This window comes from Taurulus bubalis (assembly GCF_910589615.1).
Source record: "Taurulus bubalis genome assembly, chromosome: 7".
Taxonomy (NCBI): domain Eukaryota; kingdom Metazoa; phylum Chordata; class Actinopteri; order Perciformes; family Cottidae; genus Taurulus; species Taurulus bubalis.
The window spans coordinates 24314643-24328688 of record NC_136595.1 but is presented as its reverse complement, the minus strand read 5'-3'; the positions used below and the strand labels follow the sequence as shown (position 1 = coordinate 24328688).

Sequence of the window (14046 nt, the reverse complement as noted above, 5' to 3'; positions counted from 1 at the left end):
CCTTGTGCCGTGCCTTATTTCATAGAATTAACATTCACTATTATCTGTATATAGACTTCACGTATATGCCGGACCGCGAACATCTTGACTTCGAGTCTGTGCCTTATGTGACAGAGGCCTTATTGTTCTGTTTGAGGTTGGGGTTTGATGTGGGAGGATGGGGGGCGTGGGGGGGGGGGGGGGGGGGGGGGGGGGGTTAGTAAAGGTGTAGCCATTATTCTGTTGAGATGCAGATAAGACTGTAGCTATAAAGGTACACAATGTGAACAATTGCTCTCACACATGTACACTGACCATGGAGGCTATTTCTGAATTCGACAGCCTCACCACATGCTCTAAAAGGGCCGTGGCTGATCTTGTCGAAAGCAGAAGTGAGAAGTTTCAGGAAAATGAAAAAGAGAAGAAAAAAAAATGGACTTGATACGGAAAGTTCTCAAAGGCACCTTAATCGCTCTCTCTCTCTCTCTCTCTCTCTCTCTCTCTCGCTCTCGCTCCACTCTATGGCTCCTTGCCTTGTGTTGTGTGTCTTATCAGTAACATGGTTGTAATTCACCCTTCAGTGTTCCGTCTCGATGGAGCTCCCGCAGTGTTCAGACTAAATGCATGAAGAAGAACACACAGACACACACACGCACCGAAGAAAGATATAATTCCCCCCTTTAGTTGCAGGTGATTAGCCGTATTTACAGAGGGGGGTTGGCACTTTAGACTCTGTCGGATTGATGGAGCCCACGCAGATGAATCCTGGAGGTAAAGGCTGTGGCAGTCTGCAGGGATGTTGCTAACTATTGCATCAGATGCACAGTTTGAGCTTACCTCTAAGGGATCTCTAATTGTGTGCGTGTGCGTGTGCGTGTGTGTGTGTGTGTGTGTGTGTGTGTGTGTGTGAGGGAGAAACAGAGTTGTTGTCCACACTTCCACAGATGATCTGTGCTAATACATTTGTCGCTGTATTATATTTAGGAGTGCATCGTGTCACATCCCAGAAATAGTCAATAATGCAGCTCATGCAGTGATTCAGTTATTACCTCTAAATATATCTATTAAGCTGACAGCATGTGTGTGTATCCAATAGTGTCTTCGCTTTGCTTTTGAGCATTTTATTTCTCCCCTTTTTTCTTTTTTTACTTTTCCTGTGTCACCTCTATTCACTTTCATTAGATCGATTAGATACCCAGCGATAGCTAATAAACTCTCTATATATAATAATAATAATAATAGTAACAGAAAATCTACAGTGAGCTATGCAGCAGTTTGAACATGCGGAAGTAGTGTAAAATAGTTATAATTATAAGTAATGTGTGCATGTTTTATTAGACGTGCACAACAGGTGAACACAATAATAACCGAATGCAATCCAATATGGCAGCCCCCCCCCCCCCCCCCCGAAGTTTAAAGATTTGTTGAGACCATCAGAGTTGTTGACTGAACTCTGGTTATTTTCGTTGTAACAAATTATAGCCTATTGTTAGGTGTTCCTGTAATGTTGTCCGACTCTGTATGTGCAGAGGTGGACCGAATCACAATCATAGTTTCAGTTCACGGCCTGAGAAACGGTTCAGTTTAACAACTAAATTACACGGGAATGCATTCTGACTAATCGTGATGCAGAGGACCGTCTATACTGGTGAACACAGAGGCAATAAACATGCAGATCCATATGACCCTTAATTAATCGGTGGGGATTTGGTCCATTGTCGAAGGACACTTCAGCAGAGGGAATGTCAGCCAACATGAAGGCCGTGCACTCTGATGTGCAGATACCTTTAATGCACAACGCTGTATTTTTAGATCTAATGATACTCAGCACAACATGAAATCATTGATCCGATGCTCCATTATTGAAAAGAACTTGATGTGCTTTACCCAGACGTTCCCTTTCAGAACATATTGTAAGAGATGAGATGCCATACCATTGGTTGCTTTAAAATATCAATAAATGGTGTAAATGAAAGGTGTGATATCCTATTATTTCCCACAATACAGAGCGCAGCTTGATAAAACCAGTGAAAGAATGTTGGAAAAAACAGAAACAGATCTCACATGATTACAAGATCCCATTCAAATCATAATTTTCCGTTTTAAGGACAAGGGTTCCCATCCTGAGGGGCCGAGACCCCCATGGGGTCGTGAGATGAATCTCAGGGGTCATGAGATTATTATGAGAAAAAACAAACAACTGATGCTCAAATTTGCATTAATTTGTCGTCCTTTTTCTCATCTTAACAGCCTAAAAGGGGAAATCATTCTGAAGCATATGACGACTTATGCAGCGCGTGATGAGACTTTCCTTTCTCCTCATCAGCTACGAAGCCCTCCATCCCCTCCGCGGCCCGTGTACCTTCCCCCTGAACTCCAGAGGTTGGGTTGTTGCGTTACTCACAACAAATGGTCACAATTCCAAAGAAGAAAAACTGTGAGTGGGTGAGTATTTTGGTCTCACCACAATCCTCAATCATTCCTATGGATTGATTTTACTTCCTTTACGTGGACAGTTTCAGTTTCTGCCATCTGGAACCCTCCTCAGACTTTCACCTGCCAAAACCAATAAGTAAAAATACTCTTCTCGACCCTCTGGTGTCATCCTCCTGAAGGAGGAAAAGGTAGTTTAACTCGTTAAATCTATGCATCCATTACATCTATCAGCTGCCCAACTGGACAAATGAAGTGATAGATAGACAGACAGATAGATTTAGAGATACGAAGTCAAGATATTGAGAAACATTCTCATTATTTTGAGATACAAAGTCATTATTTTGAGGTACTAAGTCAAAATACAGAGACATTTTATGATTATTTGAGATGCTAAGTTTTCTGGGCTACTAAGTCATTATTTTAAGATACTAAGTCAAGATATTAATACAATTTCTCATTATTATAGGATACAAAGTTATTACATTATCATGAGATACGTCAAAATATTGAGAACGTTTCTCATTATTTTGAGGTACAAAGTCATCAATTTGAGATAAAAAGTGATTATTTTGAGATATAAGTCAAGATACTGAGGAAATGTCTCATTATTTTGAGATGCTAACACATTTTCTGGGCTTCTAAGTCAAGATATTGATACATGTTCTCATTATTTTGAGATACAAAATGATTATTTAGTCGTACTAAGTCATTATTTTAAGTTACTAAGTCAAGATATTGATGCATGTTCTCATTATTTTGAGATACAAAATGACTATTTAGTCGTACTAAGTCATTATTTTGAGTTACTAAGTCAAGATATTGATACATTTTCTCATTATTTTGAGATACAAAATTATTATTTAGTCGTACTATTTTGAGATACATTGTTTTTGCAATACTAAATCAAAAATATTGAGAGTTTCACATTATTTTTTAGAAAGTTTCTCATTATAATCGGAAATAGGCTTCCATAGTATTTCTATAAAAAAATCAACTAACTTTCCTTGGGACACCGCCTAACCAAATGGTTGGTGATCTTTCTGGTCTCCCTCCAACACAAACCCACACACACACTGATAATAATATAAAAAGAGTGTGTAGTGCTGTGACTGCTGGCAGGCTGGAGGGACTGGTGCGTTTGAAGGCGGATGGGAGGCGGAGCAGCTCGTCCAATGGAGCCGAGGAGGAGGCGGTGTGATGACAGAGGAGAGGCGGCTGTTGGAAAGCAGCGCTCCTGCTTCTCACCCATCCGCTGCCGGACGCACCAGGTGAATATCTGCACATCCGCGCGACACCACAGCCACACAAGGCAAGACTTCACTCAGACATCTGCGTGAGTGTGTTTTTTGTATTTTTTTTTGTATTTCCTGTTTGTTTGGTCTCGATCCAGTGGGTGAAACTCCGGACAGAGAATTAGATCGACAGCAGGTGAGATTGTATTTGTGTTATTGTTGTTGCTGTTGTTATTGTTTTTCTGCGTATACTTGTTTTATTATCTGTGTCCTTACGGCTTTCTGTGTGGACACTTTTAAGACACAGCATGCGTGTAAAGTACCTGTTGTCATTGAACGCAGCCTATAGATGAGGCTATATTAGACAGGGATGCTTGGCAACTCGGGGACAGACGGGCTATTCTTAAACGGTCTATTTGTACTGACGTCAGCAAGTTATTAGACATAATTATGCGCTAACATTATTTCAAGATATGTATTTAAAAAAAGAAGAAAAAAAGAAGAAGGTTGTTTTTATTTTTAGCTTCAAATGGCGTGCTTTGCAAAAAAAAAGATTCGATCGGATTTAGACACATCCCATGACTCTCTCTCTCTCTCTCTCTCTCTCTCTCTCTCTCTCCATCTCTCCCGTCAACCTGTTGCATTTTCACACCGCTCCCCGTTCAAGATGTGCACTGTGAGCTCATGTATGAGATTATTGGAGATACATGTTGTGTTTCATTCAAAAGAGCAGAAGAAGTAAGAGAGGTTTCCTCCTGTCAGTTCACATTAAGGTGTGTCTCATCCAGTTTCTCGCCTTCCAACTTCCTTTAAAGTCATGACAAACTATTTTCTCTCTCTCTCTCTCTCTCTATTTATGGAAAGATCACATATTCCACTCATGCCTATATGGCTACTATTGCTATTCTGGCTATATCGAGGCAATTCAATTATCTGCTGTTTAAAATTAGACAAATATTTCCTCACCATCACTCTGCAAAGGCCGGGTGAACCCCATGCACTGTCTGACCCTGAAGACGACACACACACACACACACACATACACACACACACACACACACACACATTTATTTGTATTGATGCTTAGACGTAAAAATGAACACAACGCTCAGTAAGAAAAGACGAGTTACACCTTCCTCTTCTTAAAATGTGTTCCAATCTTTAGCTTTCACCCTTCTTAACTATGATTTAGGAGGATTTCTTCATTGGTTAATGCAAAATGTGCCTCCAGTTCTGGGCCTGGTTTCATATTTCACCCAAACACAATACTTTTTGTGCGACTGAAATGACTTAAACAGGGAAGCCAGGGCTGCTCGCTGGCTCGACTATAGGTGTCATCCACACTGTGCTGCAGTTACAGTTCAGTATATCATCCTAGTGCAGCAGCAGCAGCAGCAAGATAACGATGAAGAAACATCTGCAGAGAGTTAACAAAAAGGATTGTTGTTGCGGTGGTACATTTAACTAATTAAACGCCTTTGATTAATCTGTGAATTGTGTTAAGCATATTTAAGTGTGACTGGCTCTTATAGGAATCTGCTTTCCCACCACATAGTAAGACATAAGCTTCTCTGCTCACACGTGTTTGTTTTTTTTGCAACATTATCAAGCCATCGTGCTCTAAATGACTCATGGAAAGAAAGCCATCCGAGCAGAACCCCCAATACTCCACCGATGCCCTACTTATTTCCTTTCTCATTCATGCGTACAGTTGGCGGCAGCAAGAAACACACACCAGGGCAACAGATTCATTTGCACTGATTAAAACCTATTAAAATGATCTCGTCTGTCGATGCACAAGCCTCTGTAGTTTTTCTCTGCACGTTCATTGTTGTCCCGGCGAGGTCTCCGGTGATTAGGCACACGAGCTCCCCGGGTACGCCGGAGAGCCGGGCTCACCGCGTGCCGCTGTGCTTTGTGTTTCCACCGCGGCGCCGCCTCTGGGAAGGCGTCTGACAAGGGCGCCGTCTTTCCCCATAGAAGCCTGTCACCCAGGGGCGAGTGTGCTGTGCGTGTGTGCAATTATTGCACTATAACAGGCCACACATGTAGCGGTTCTGTTTCACGTTCATATCTTATCGTAGTATTTTTGGGACTAGCTGAAAGGTGAAAAAAAAAAGAAGAAGAAAGCGAAGACATGTTCAGGAGTTGGCCTTAGCGATGGAAGGTCACTGGCAGCAGTGTGTGCGTTTCTGGTGCAGTTGTCGAGCGGGAAAACATCCAGAATTAGCTGACGTGTGAAGCACAGCCAGGCCCTTTTCCTGCCTGTCTCGGGGCCTTCGGGCCCCTTTTTCGACAGACCCACTAAACCACATAGGCTTCTACAGCGGACTCCACGCCGTTTTGGCTGGAGGTGTAGCTATATTTACCCAGCCGGTCGTGTGTTTTAACACGCCGCTGATAGTCATCTTTCGGTTGTATCTGAGAGGAGAGGAACTTTCTGTAAAACCCCTGAGATAAAGATCTGTCTGCCCTGTTTAGAACACATGTCCCACTTCCCTCTCTTCTCACAAAGAACATGTCTTGATATGAGGATGCATGGCCTCGCTTCTGTGGGACAGAACCGCTTGATCTTAGAGCGAGTTGACTCGTGGAGGGTGTTACTTAGACAGACCAATACTGGTTTTTGTGGTCCTTTACTTTCAAGCAGAAGCTATTTGTCCGCAGTGTGGCTTGTTTCATCTGCAGCTGTCGGCGTCGAGGTGTGTGTCTCGTCTCTGCAGCACATCCAGCGCAGTGGCTATCACAGGACTTTATAAGGTAATGATGGTGGATTCCTCCAGAAAATGCCCCAGATGCCTGTGTGCCAAGCTCACGTTGAGGGACAGCGGGCACTTTAGGGGTCGTGGGAACACAGGAGGCATATCCGCTAAGGCACCATCAGGAGGATCCAGCGGCCTAAAAATAGAGAAGTCCGATACATGTCCAGTATTGAGGGGGAAAACCAGTGAAAACTGCTCCGGGCTTTGGAGAAGCACTGTTTGGTCAAACCACCACTCAACATACTGCATAGTCGTACGGCTGATAGTGGAGTGTAGAATGGAAATAGCCCGTGCAGCAAATGTACGTACGTAGTGTTTTTACGAGCTTGTATCAAAGTCACTTCATGGCTGTCACCCATAATGCATTTTTAGCTTTTTTTTCTTCTCTCTCTATAGAGCTCTATACGGTCCTGCAGGGGCCGGGACCGCAGAGCGGAAGGGTGAGGGGGGGTGGTGGGGGGGTTTCTTGAACAACAAAAAAAACCAAAGCGGGTTTTCAAAAATGGACATTCTCAAGCTAACCACAATCGTCCATGTCTTGCTTTCTTGCTTTCTGACCTGGCTGTGCATGAGAGAGGAGTGGGTGGCTTTTAGCTTCAGCCATCTTTCACAAACACACCGTTTTCCCTTTTTACTGTTTGGTTTTAGCCGTAGCCTGCTGAACCTTTAAAAGGAGCTACCGGCTGTATTTTTAACCCCCGTGTCTCGGGGGCCGTGCGGTGCAGCCGAGCACTGAGCCGCTGGCCCGGGGGTGACCCAGACTGTGGGTGTCAGACTGTGTGGACCGCCGGCCCTAACTTTAGACCGCATCGCCTCATGGTGGTAAAAATAAACAACCCTGCCCTTACTAAGGAGGAAAAGAGACTTGAGTCATTTCAACCAAATGGATGACATTTTCCCACTAGAATGATTTGAAGAGGAGTGTTATTGAAGATCCGCTCAGTGGCCGCTGCGAACACATGTGACACTCCACACAACTTTTGCATTTTCTTTTGAAAGAGAGACGGGAAAGTGTTTAATATCACATTCATTTTGTTGGTGATCACTGCAGCAGTGTGAATGCCAACAACAACAAAAAACATATTCAATTCTGGAACATTGTTATATTTTATTTCACAGGTGTCAGAGTGCCAGACAGCAGAAACAATGGGGAGGAAGAAAATACAAATATCTCGTATTCTGGACCAGAGGAATAGACAGGTGGGCAATATTTCATTTATATTTTCTTCTGCATATGTTCGGCGATAATCTGTATGACAGGGGTTACAATATATTGCAATATATAGTGATAAAGCAAGGTGAGATATCGCGGTCGTCCTCGACCAAATTAATTCTTAGTCGACTAACACAAATACGATGTTGTCGACTACTCGAGCGGTTTAGTTTCTCCACAAATTATCACACAAAAGAGATGTGCTCATACGTTTCTTTGAAAATAAGTCATTCAGCATGAATAAGCATAAAAACCGACAACTAAAACAAACGATTAGTTGACTAGTCGACTAAGAGGGGGCATAACACTGTCACAATATGAAGAACACACCAGCATGTGCAATACATCTGAGGAAGAACAGTGGTCTGCATTTGCATTCGGCACATTCTCTGTCACCCAACATCCTAGCATACCTTTTTAGCGACTTTCTGCTGTGAATTAATGCAGTGTTTTTGCGAATTATCACAGTCTCTCAAAACATAATGTATATAACATACATACAGTATTTTAAAGTCTGGGGTTCGAAAGAGTTTGCAGGAGTTTATAGTCATAAATGTGAAATCTCAAACAAAATGTGCCGATCATAAAATCAGGTGTGCATACAGGATTAACAACAAGAGGGAGATCTGCTGCGGTGCAAAGATTAGTACATTCATAGGTGTTAGTGCCTCGTGTGAGAGTGCAGGAGGACGGCATTGTCACATTATAGAGTCCAGTACTGCATTGGACTCGCAAACACACACTGATTTGGATGTAAAAAGACATGTTGTGCACCATGCAGCAGGGACTTAGCATGAGGCGTTAATGTGGAAACGATTTCTTCATACAAGACTGTGGAGGAAATATCACACGTTGACGTCTAGATATCTGCATTTTACAGTAATTGCATGCTTCATTTTCTCACTTGCATATGGAGGGCCACATTTGGAGGCAAATAGGTGTAAAAGCAGCGCTGGGTGAGACTTGAGCGTCAGAGCCGAAAGTTTGCTGTGAATTTAACAAAATGTGAAGGATCGAACAGTGAAAGGGAGATTCTTTTTTTTCCGGTTCCAAAAAGGTCAGCCGTGGCACTCGGGCTCTTTCACACTGAACAGAATGGACCGAGCACTCTAACAGAGCGAGCATGAAGTGAAAAAGATAAGACGCGTCTGGCGGTACCGGAGAGGATGTTTGATGGAAGATGAATCCGGTAAAGCAGATTATATATATATATACAGAGCAGTGTTGACGTCAACCTATACAACCAGAAGTTACATGAGTATGACTGGGTCACCACACACTGAGGTAATGTGAGGCATACTGCATCGTGACAGAAATGTTCACATCATGCTCGTAGCCTATTACTGTGCTAATCAGTAGGACAACACAAATATAACAGTTCAATCATACACAGCGTAGAAGAAGAAAAAAACGTATTAGACGGTGCTGGCAAATACGATTTGTTCTTCATATCTGATCTTCAGGACTGAATGTTTTTTTGGTGATAAGGTTGTTTTTTTGGGAGGACTTTTTCCTTATTTGTGTTGCGGGTGTGAGGACAGACAGTGTTGTCTGCTGCCTGCACAGATTGCAAAGGCTTCTGGGACAAACTTGTGATTGAAATAGCTGACTGTCAACGCTGTTAGTGTGGGCAAGCAATCAGTTTGGATGTGTGTGGTTTTTCTTCTTCTTTTCTAAACAATCATTAATCTGGTAACACAAAAGAATAATAAAAGGCCGATTACATGGCAACTACAACACACTCTGGCGATATTTATACCAGTTATTCATTCCTGCACCAAAACATTTTCACACATTTTACTTTTTGATCGATTAAGGATTGAAATACTCCTTTAACTCAGCAAGATAACACAAACCTCTGCGTGTGTGTCTGTTTGTTTTCTAGGTGACTTTCACCAAGCGCAAGTTTGGCCTGATGAAGAAGGCGTACGAGCTGAGCGTGCTGTGTGACTGCGAGATCGCCCTCATCATCTTCAACAGCACCAACCGCCTGTTCCAGTACGCCAGCACGGACATGGACAAAGTGCTGCTCAAGTACACCGAGTACAGCGAGCCGCACGAGAGTCGCACCAACACGGACATACTGGAGGTGCTGTGAAGGAAATGACAGTGAAGCACGATGCAGTCGTTATCATTTCAGAGCAGGAAGCATTCACGTTGAAGTTCAGGCTGTTTTGGAAGAGAATCCTTCATTATGTTGCTTTACTAAATCTTCATTTTTTATCGTGGGGGTTTTTCCACGTGCACTTTCTGTTCTGTTTCAGACTCTGCGCAGGAAAGGCCTCGATCTGGAAGGCGTGGAGCTCGACAATGAGGAGAGCATGCAGGTGGCTGCAGAAAAGTATCCCGTCAGCGAGGGGATGGATCTCTCGTTGGCTCGCCAACGCTTCTACGTCAGTAACCGCACACACACACACACACATACTTTGCATTTTTGCACTTCTATTGTTTAAGTAAAATTCCTAAAATTCTTAATTCAACTTTTTGTGCTGTACATATCTTTCATCCCAGCTTTTTTTATTTGTATTATTATTATAGTTGTATGTATCTTTCATCCCTGTTGTTTTTTATATTTTGTCTGTAAATTGCTGCTAATTCGATACCAAATTTCCCCTTGAGGATTAATAAAGTATATATTCATTCATCCATACACACACATTCACACACACACATCTGCTGTCGCGCATCCACTGCACACACACACACACACACACACACACACACACACACACACACACACACACACACACATACACACACACACACACACACACACACCACATGAATTCTCATAATTCTCATCATTTTAATGAATTGAAACATCCTAAAATGACTAGATATTTCTTCACTTCCTGACAGTTTCTGGACTTTAATTCTCACGCTGTTATTTCACTCCTCAGGCTCCGTCCCTCCTCTCACCGGAGGCCCAGTTCCTGGTGTCTTCGGGCTGTGAGAACGGCTTCCCCAACTCCTCCGGACCGAACATGGCGCCCCACAGATCCCCGGGCTTTAAATCTCTGGGCTCCAGACCCGGCTCTGCCAGCCCCGCTGTGCCTCACGCACAAACCGCATTCATGTCTCCACACTCAGGTGAGCACACCTGTATGAAACAGATGTCCTCGGCGTGTGTTTAATGTTCTTTATACTCTTTCACAGTACCATTGTATTTGACTTCCGCGTGATGCTGCAACACAAAAAAAACTAGTTTTATGACAACCTGAAATGTACATAATAAAAAAATAATGAAAAGATGATTGCTGGCATTAAATTAAAACTCTCTGGTAAATATAGCTTTTCAAAAACACCAGTATATTTTTTGCAGAATGTAAAGATCATGTTTCAGCCTGAAAATAAACACGCAGCATGTCGCATGCTGATCAATGAAATGCTTTTCTAGTGTCTTGCTAAACGCTCTCCTCCCTGCACAGTTCACTTGTGTACTTTCCACCTTCTGTGCAGCTGGCTGTGAACTCACAGGAAGTGTGTGCGTACGTGCGCGTCTGCAAGCGTGTGTGTGTGTGTGTGTGTGTGCGCACTCATCCACACATGCAGTCGGTCTGTTTTGTGAAACTGTCCCTCCACCAGCGTGAACAGCGGCTGTAACCATCTCTGTGGTTTTTGTACAGAACGTATCACACCTGCCAGTCTTGCCTCTTCTACAGTATTCTGCTACTCTCTGATGTTCTGAGATCATTGACCGCCTTCAGGATTTTCTAATTGACTCTGATTTTTGGGATCAGTGCAAAAACGTTGTCCGTTATTCTAATGATCAACCAAAAAGAAGAAGTTCAATGTGTATCACACTTGTGCACAGAAACGGAGAGAGGTGAAAAGAAATGTATCACAGAGAATAAATTATCCCTCTGTGACTGAAACAAGCTCACATCTCTTTTCACTTCCTGCTCCTCTCTTCTTCTTCTTTTTTTGCTTCGTAGGCATCGGCTACTCCGTGTTCTCCCACGGCAACCTGAATCGAGCTCTGGAGATGAAAAGCCCTCCTCCTCTGAACCTGGGCAGCGAGAACCTGCGGTTGGATGCTGTGAACCAGGGCATGGGGGCCTCGCGCGCTAACCAGAGCTCTGCTGTAAGTGGCTGCCGCTATTCAGCGTGAGCTTCACTGCAATGTGTCACACTCCTCACACGCTAGTATATTCATGTTTTATGCATGCGATGATGTCGCTCTGGAGATTGTTTGACTGTTGCTCTTTCCCTGCTCCCTCAGAGACAGGTCTTGTACCAGGGCCTGCACAGCAACAGCTCCATGGTAGCCATGGGCAAGGCCGGCCTGCTGGGCCACAGCCTGGGAGGCTACGGCCTCCCGTCTCCTGGAGCCTCTGGTGCGTCCGCCGTGCGTCATCTACCCGGTGGAGGTTGCTTTCTTGCTGAGGGTTAGATGAGAGGATTGATACCGCTCTCATGTCTGTGTGTTAGGAATCCAGCAGCAGCTGATTAGCTTAGCTCAGCATAAATATTGTAAGAGTGTGTCCAAATAAATACAATAAATACTCCTGCACAGAACTCCTGATCATATGGATTAAAGAAGTAAGATAAAACATGTTAATTGATAATTAGTTTTAGAGCTAGGTTAGCTGTTTCCCCCGGTGTCCAGTCTTTATGCTAAGCTAAGCTAAGCTAAGCTAACCAGCTGCTGGATTCATGTTCATAGTACAGACATGAGTATGTTCTAACCCTCTGCAAGAAAGCAAACTGGTCCAGCTATCGTTTTATAGTGAAGACAAGCCATCCGATCATTCACTGATTCTGATTTATTAAAATCTTTGTCTTCTTTTTTTTCATCTTTTGATGAATATCTTTCTCTCTCCAGAGTACAGCCAAGCTGGTTTTTATCACTCTGTTAGTCTGCAACGAGGAGCAGTGAACCCCTGGCAGCAGGCACAGCCGCCTCAGGACTCCCATGGGCCTCATATAAGCCCAGGGTGAGGATATTAATGTGTGATATGGTACCTCTGCGAGGATGAATTATGGCAGAAAAGTGAATTTGCACTCTAGTCTTTGCTCCGGCAGGGATTTTTTTTTAAATTCACTCGTGCTGTGCAACATCTTCATCAGGCGCAACACAAACATAACAAACATTACATTTTGTATACATGAAACAATGTGATACAATTGTCAGCATCAGAATGCAAAACAATATGGTAAACAGTAAGACAAAAATAAAGAAAATATAATATATATATATATATATATATATATATATATATATATATATATATATATATATATATATATATATTGTATTTTAAAACTTTATAATCAAAAGAAAAGGATAAGAAAAATAACAGATTGTATTAAAGAAAAATGATTAATCAAACAAGAACATTTTAAATACATATATTTTATTGATAATAATAAAATGATAATTCATTAAATGCATTAAAAATAAATAAAATATAAGTTAAAAAATGATATCAAGTAGAAACAAAGAAAATGAGAGAAAGGATACAATACATAATAAAAAAAGGAAAAGTATGTAAATCCATAACACATGAAAAAAGTGAAAAAAGTAAAATGTAAAATAAAGAACTTAATGATTAAGTCAGTAAAGATCTTATTAATGAAATCTTCATTAAACATTTTTATTTATCTTTAAATTGAAGATATATGTTTTTCATCCAATCAAACCACTTTAACTCCATAAAACTGTGTTTAAGCTGCACTGAAGAAATATTTGCACACCTGACAAAGTTGAAGCGTCTCTCTTGTCTTGTTGTTCCCAGGATGTCCACCGGAGGGTGCTCCTTCCCGTCCCAATCCTGCTCCTCAACCTCTCCACAGATGCCCTCCCTCAACCTCAGCATCAAATTGGAGCGTAGCTCCCCGGAGCACATGCCCTCGCCCGTCTCCCCTCCTCTGCACCACCTCAGGCAGCACTCTCCAATGAGCAACCCGGATTCGGCTCGCCAAACCCCTCCGGAAGCCCGTCAGGCCAATGAGACGAAGGACTTTCCCAAAGCCCGCTACCCGCAAGACGAAGAGGAAGGAGGGCAGCCGATCAGGCAGTTGGAGAAAAGTGATGGGTGGCAGAGATAACTGGCTGCTGCAGTCTAACACCATCTCCCATAGAATCAGCTATCTTTCATCCAAACCAGTCCTCTCCTACACACACATACAAACACACACACACACACACATATATATATATATATATATAACGCAGAAGATAGCGAGATGGGCTCGATTGGTCCCCATCATCCCAGAGAGGAATGCCTCTCTTTGTCTCCTCACACAGAGCTGGTCTCTCCTGGGCGAAGGAGAATTTTTCTCTGCATCACTTGATTGATCCCACGAGGAGACGAGATGCACAGACATTTTCTTTTTGTTTGGTTAGGTTTAGTTTCATGTGTGGTGGCGCTAATGTGAAAATACAATATGAAATGTGTTCTTTTTTTGTTTTTGTTTTGCT

General features: G+C 42.7%; 1 protein-coding gene across 1 annotated transcript; it reads left to right on the top strand.

Moving 5' to 3' along the window:
* Positions 1-7555: 7555 nt before the first annotated feature.
* On the top strand, positions 7556-13673 carry mef2b (myocyte enhancer factor 2b; the record flags this gene model as incomplete). Its single annotated transcript, XM_079221170.1, has 8 exons — positions 7556-7609; positions 9508-9711; positions 9887-10015; positions 10523-10712; positions 11558-11706; positions 11845-11959; positions 12448-12559; positions 13361-13673. 8 exons carry the CDS (start codon positions 7556-7558, stop codon positions 13671-13673), a joined length of 1266 nt encoding a protein of 421 aa, XP_079077296.1.
* Between the last annotated feature and the right edge of the window lie 373 nt (positions 13674-14046).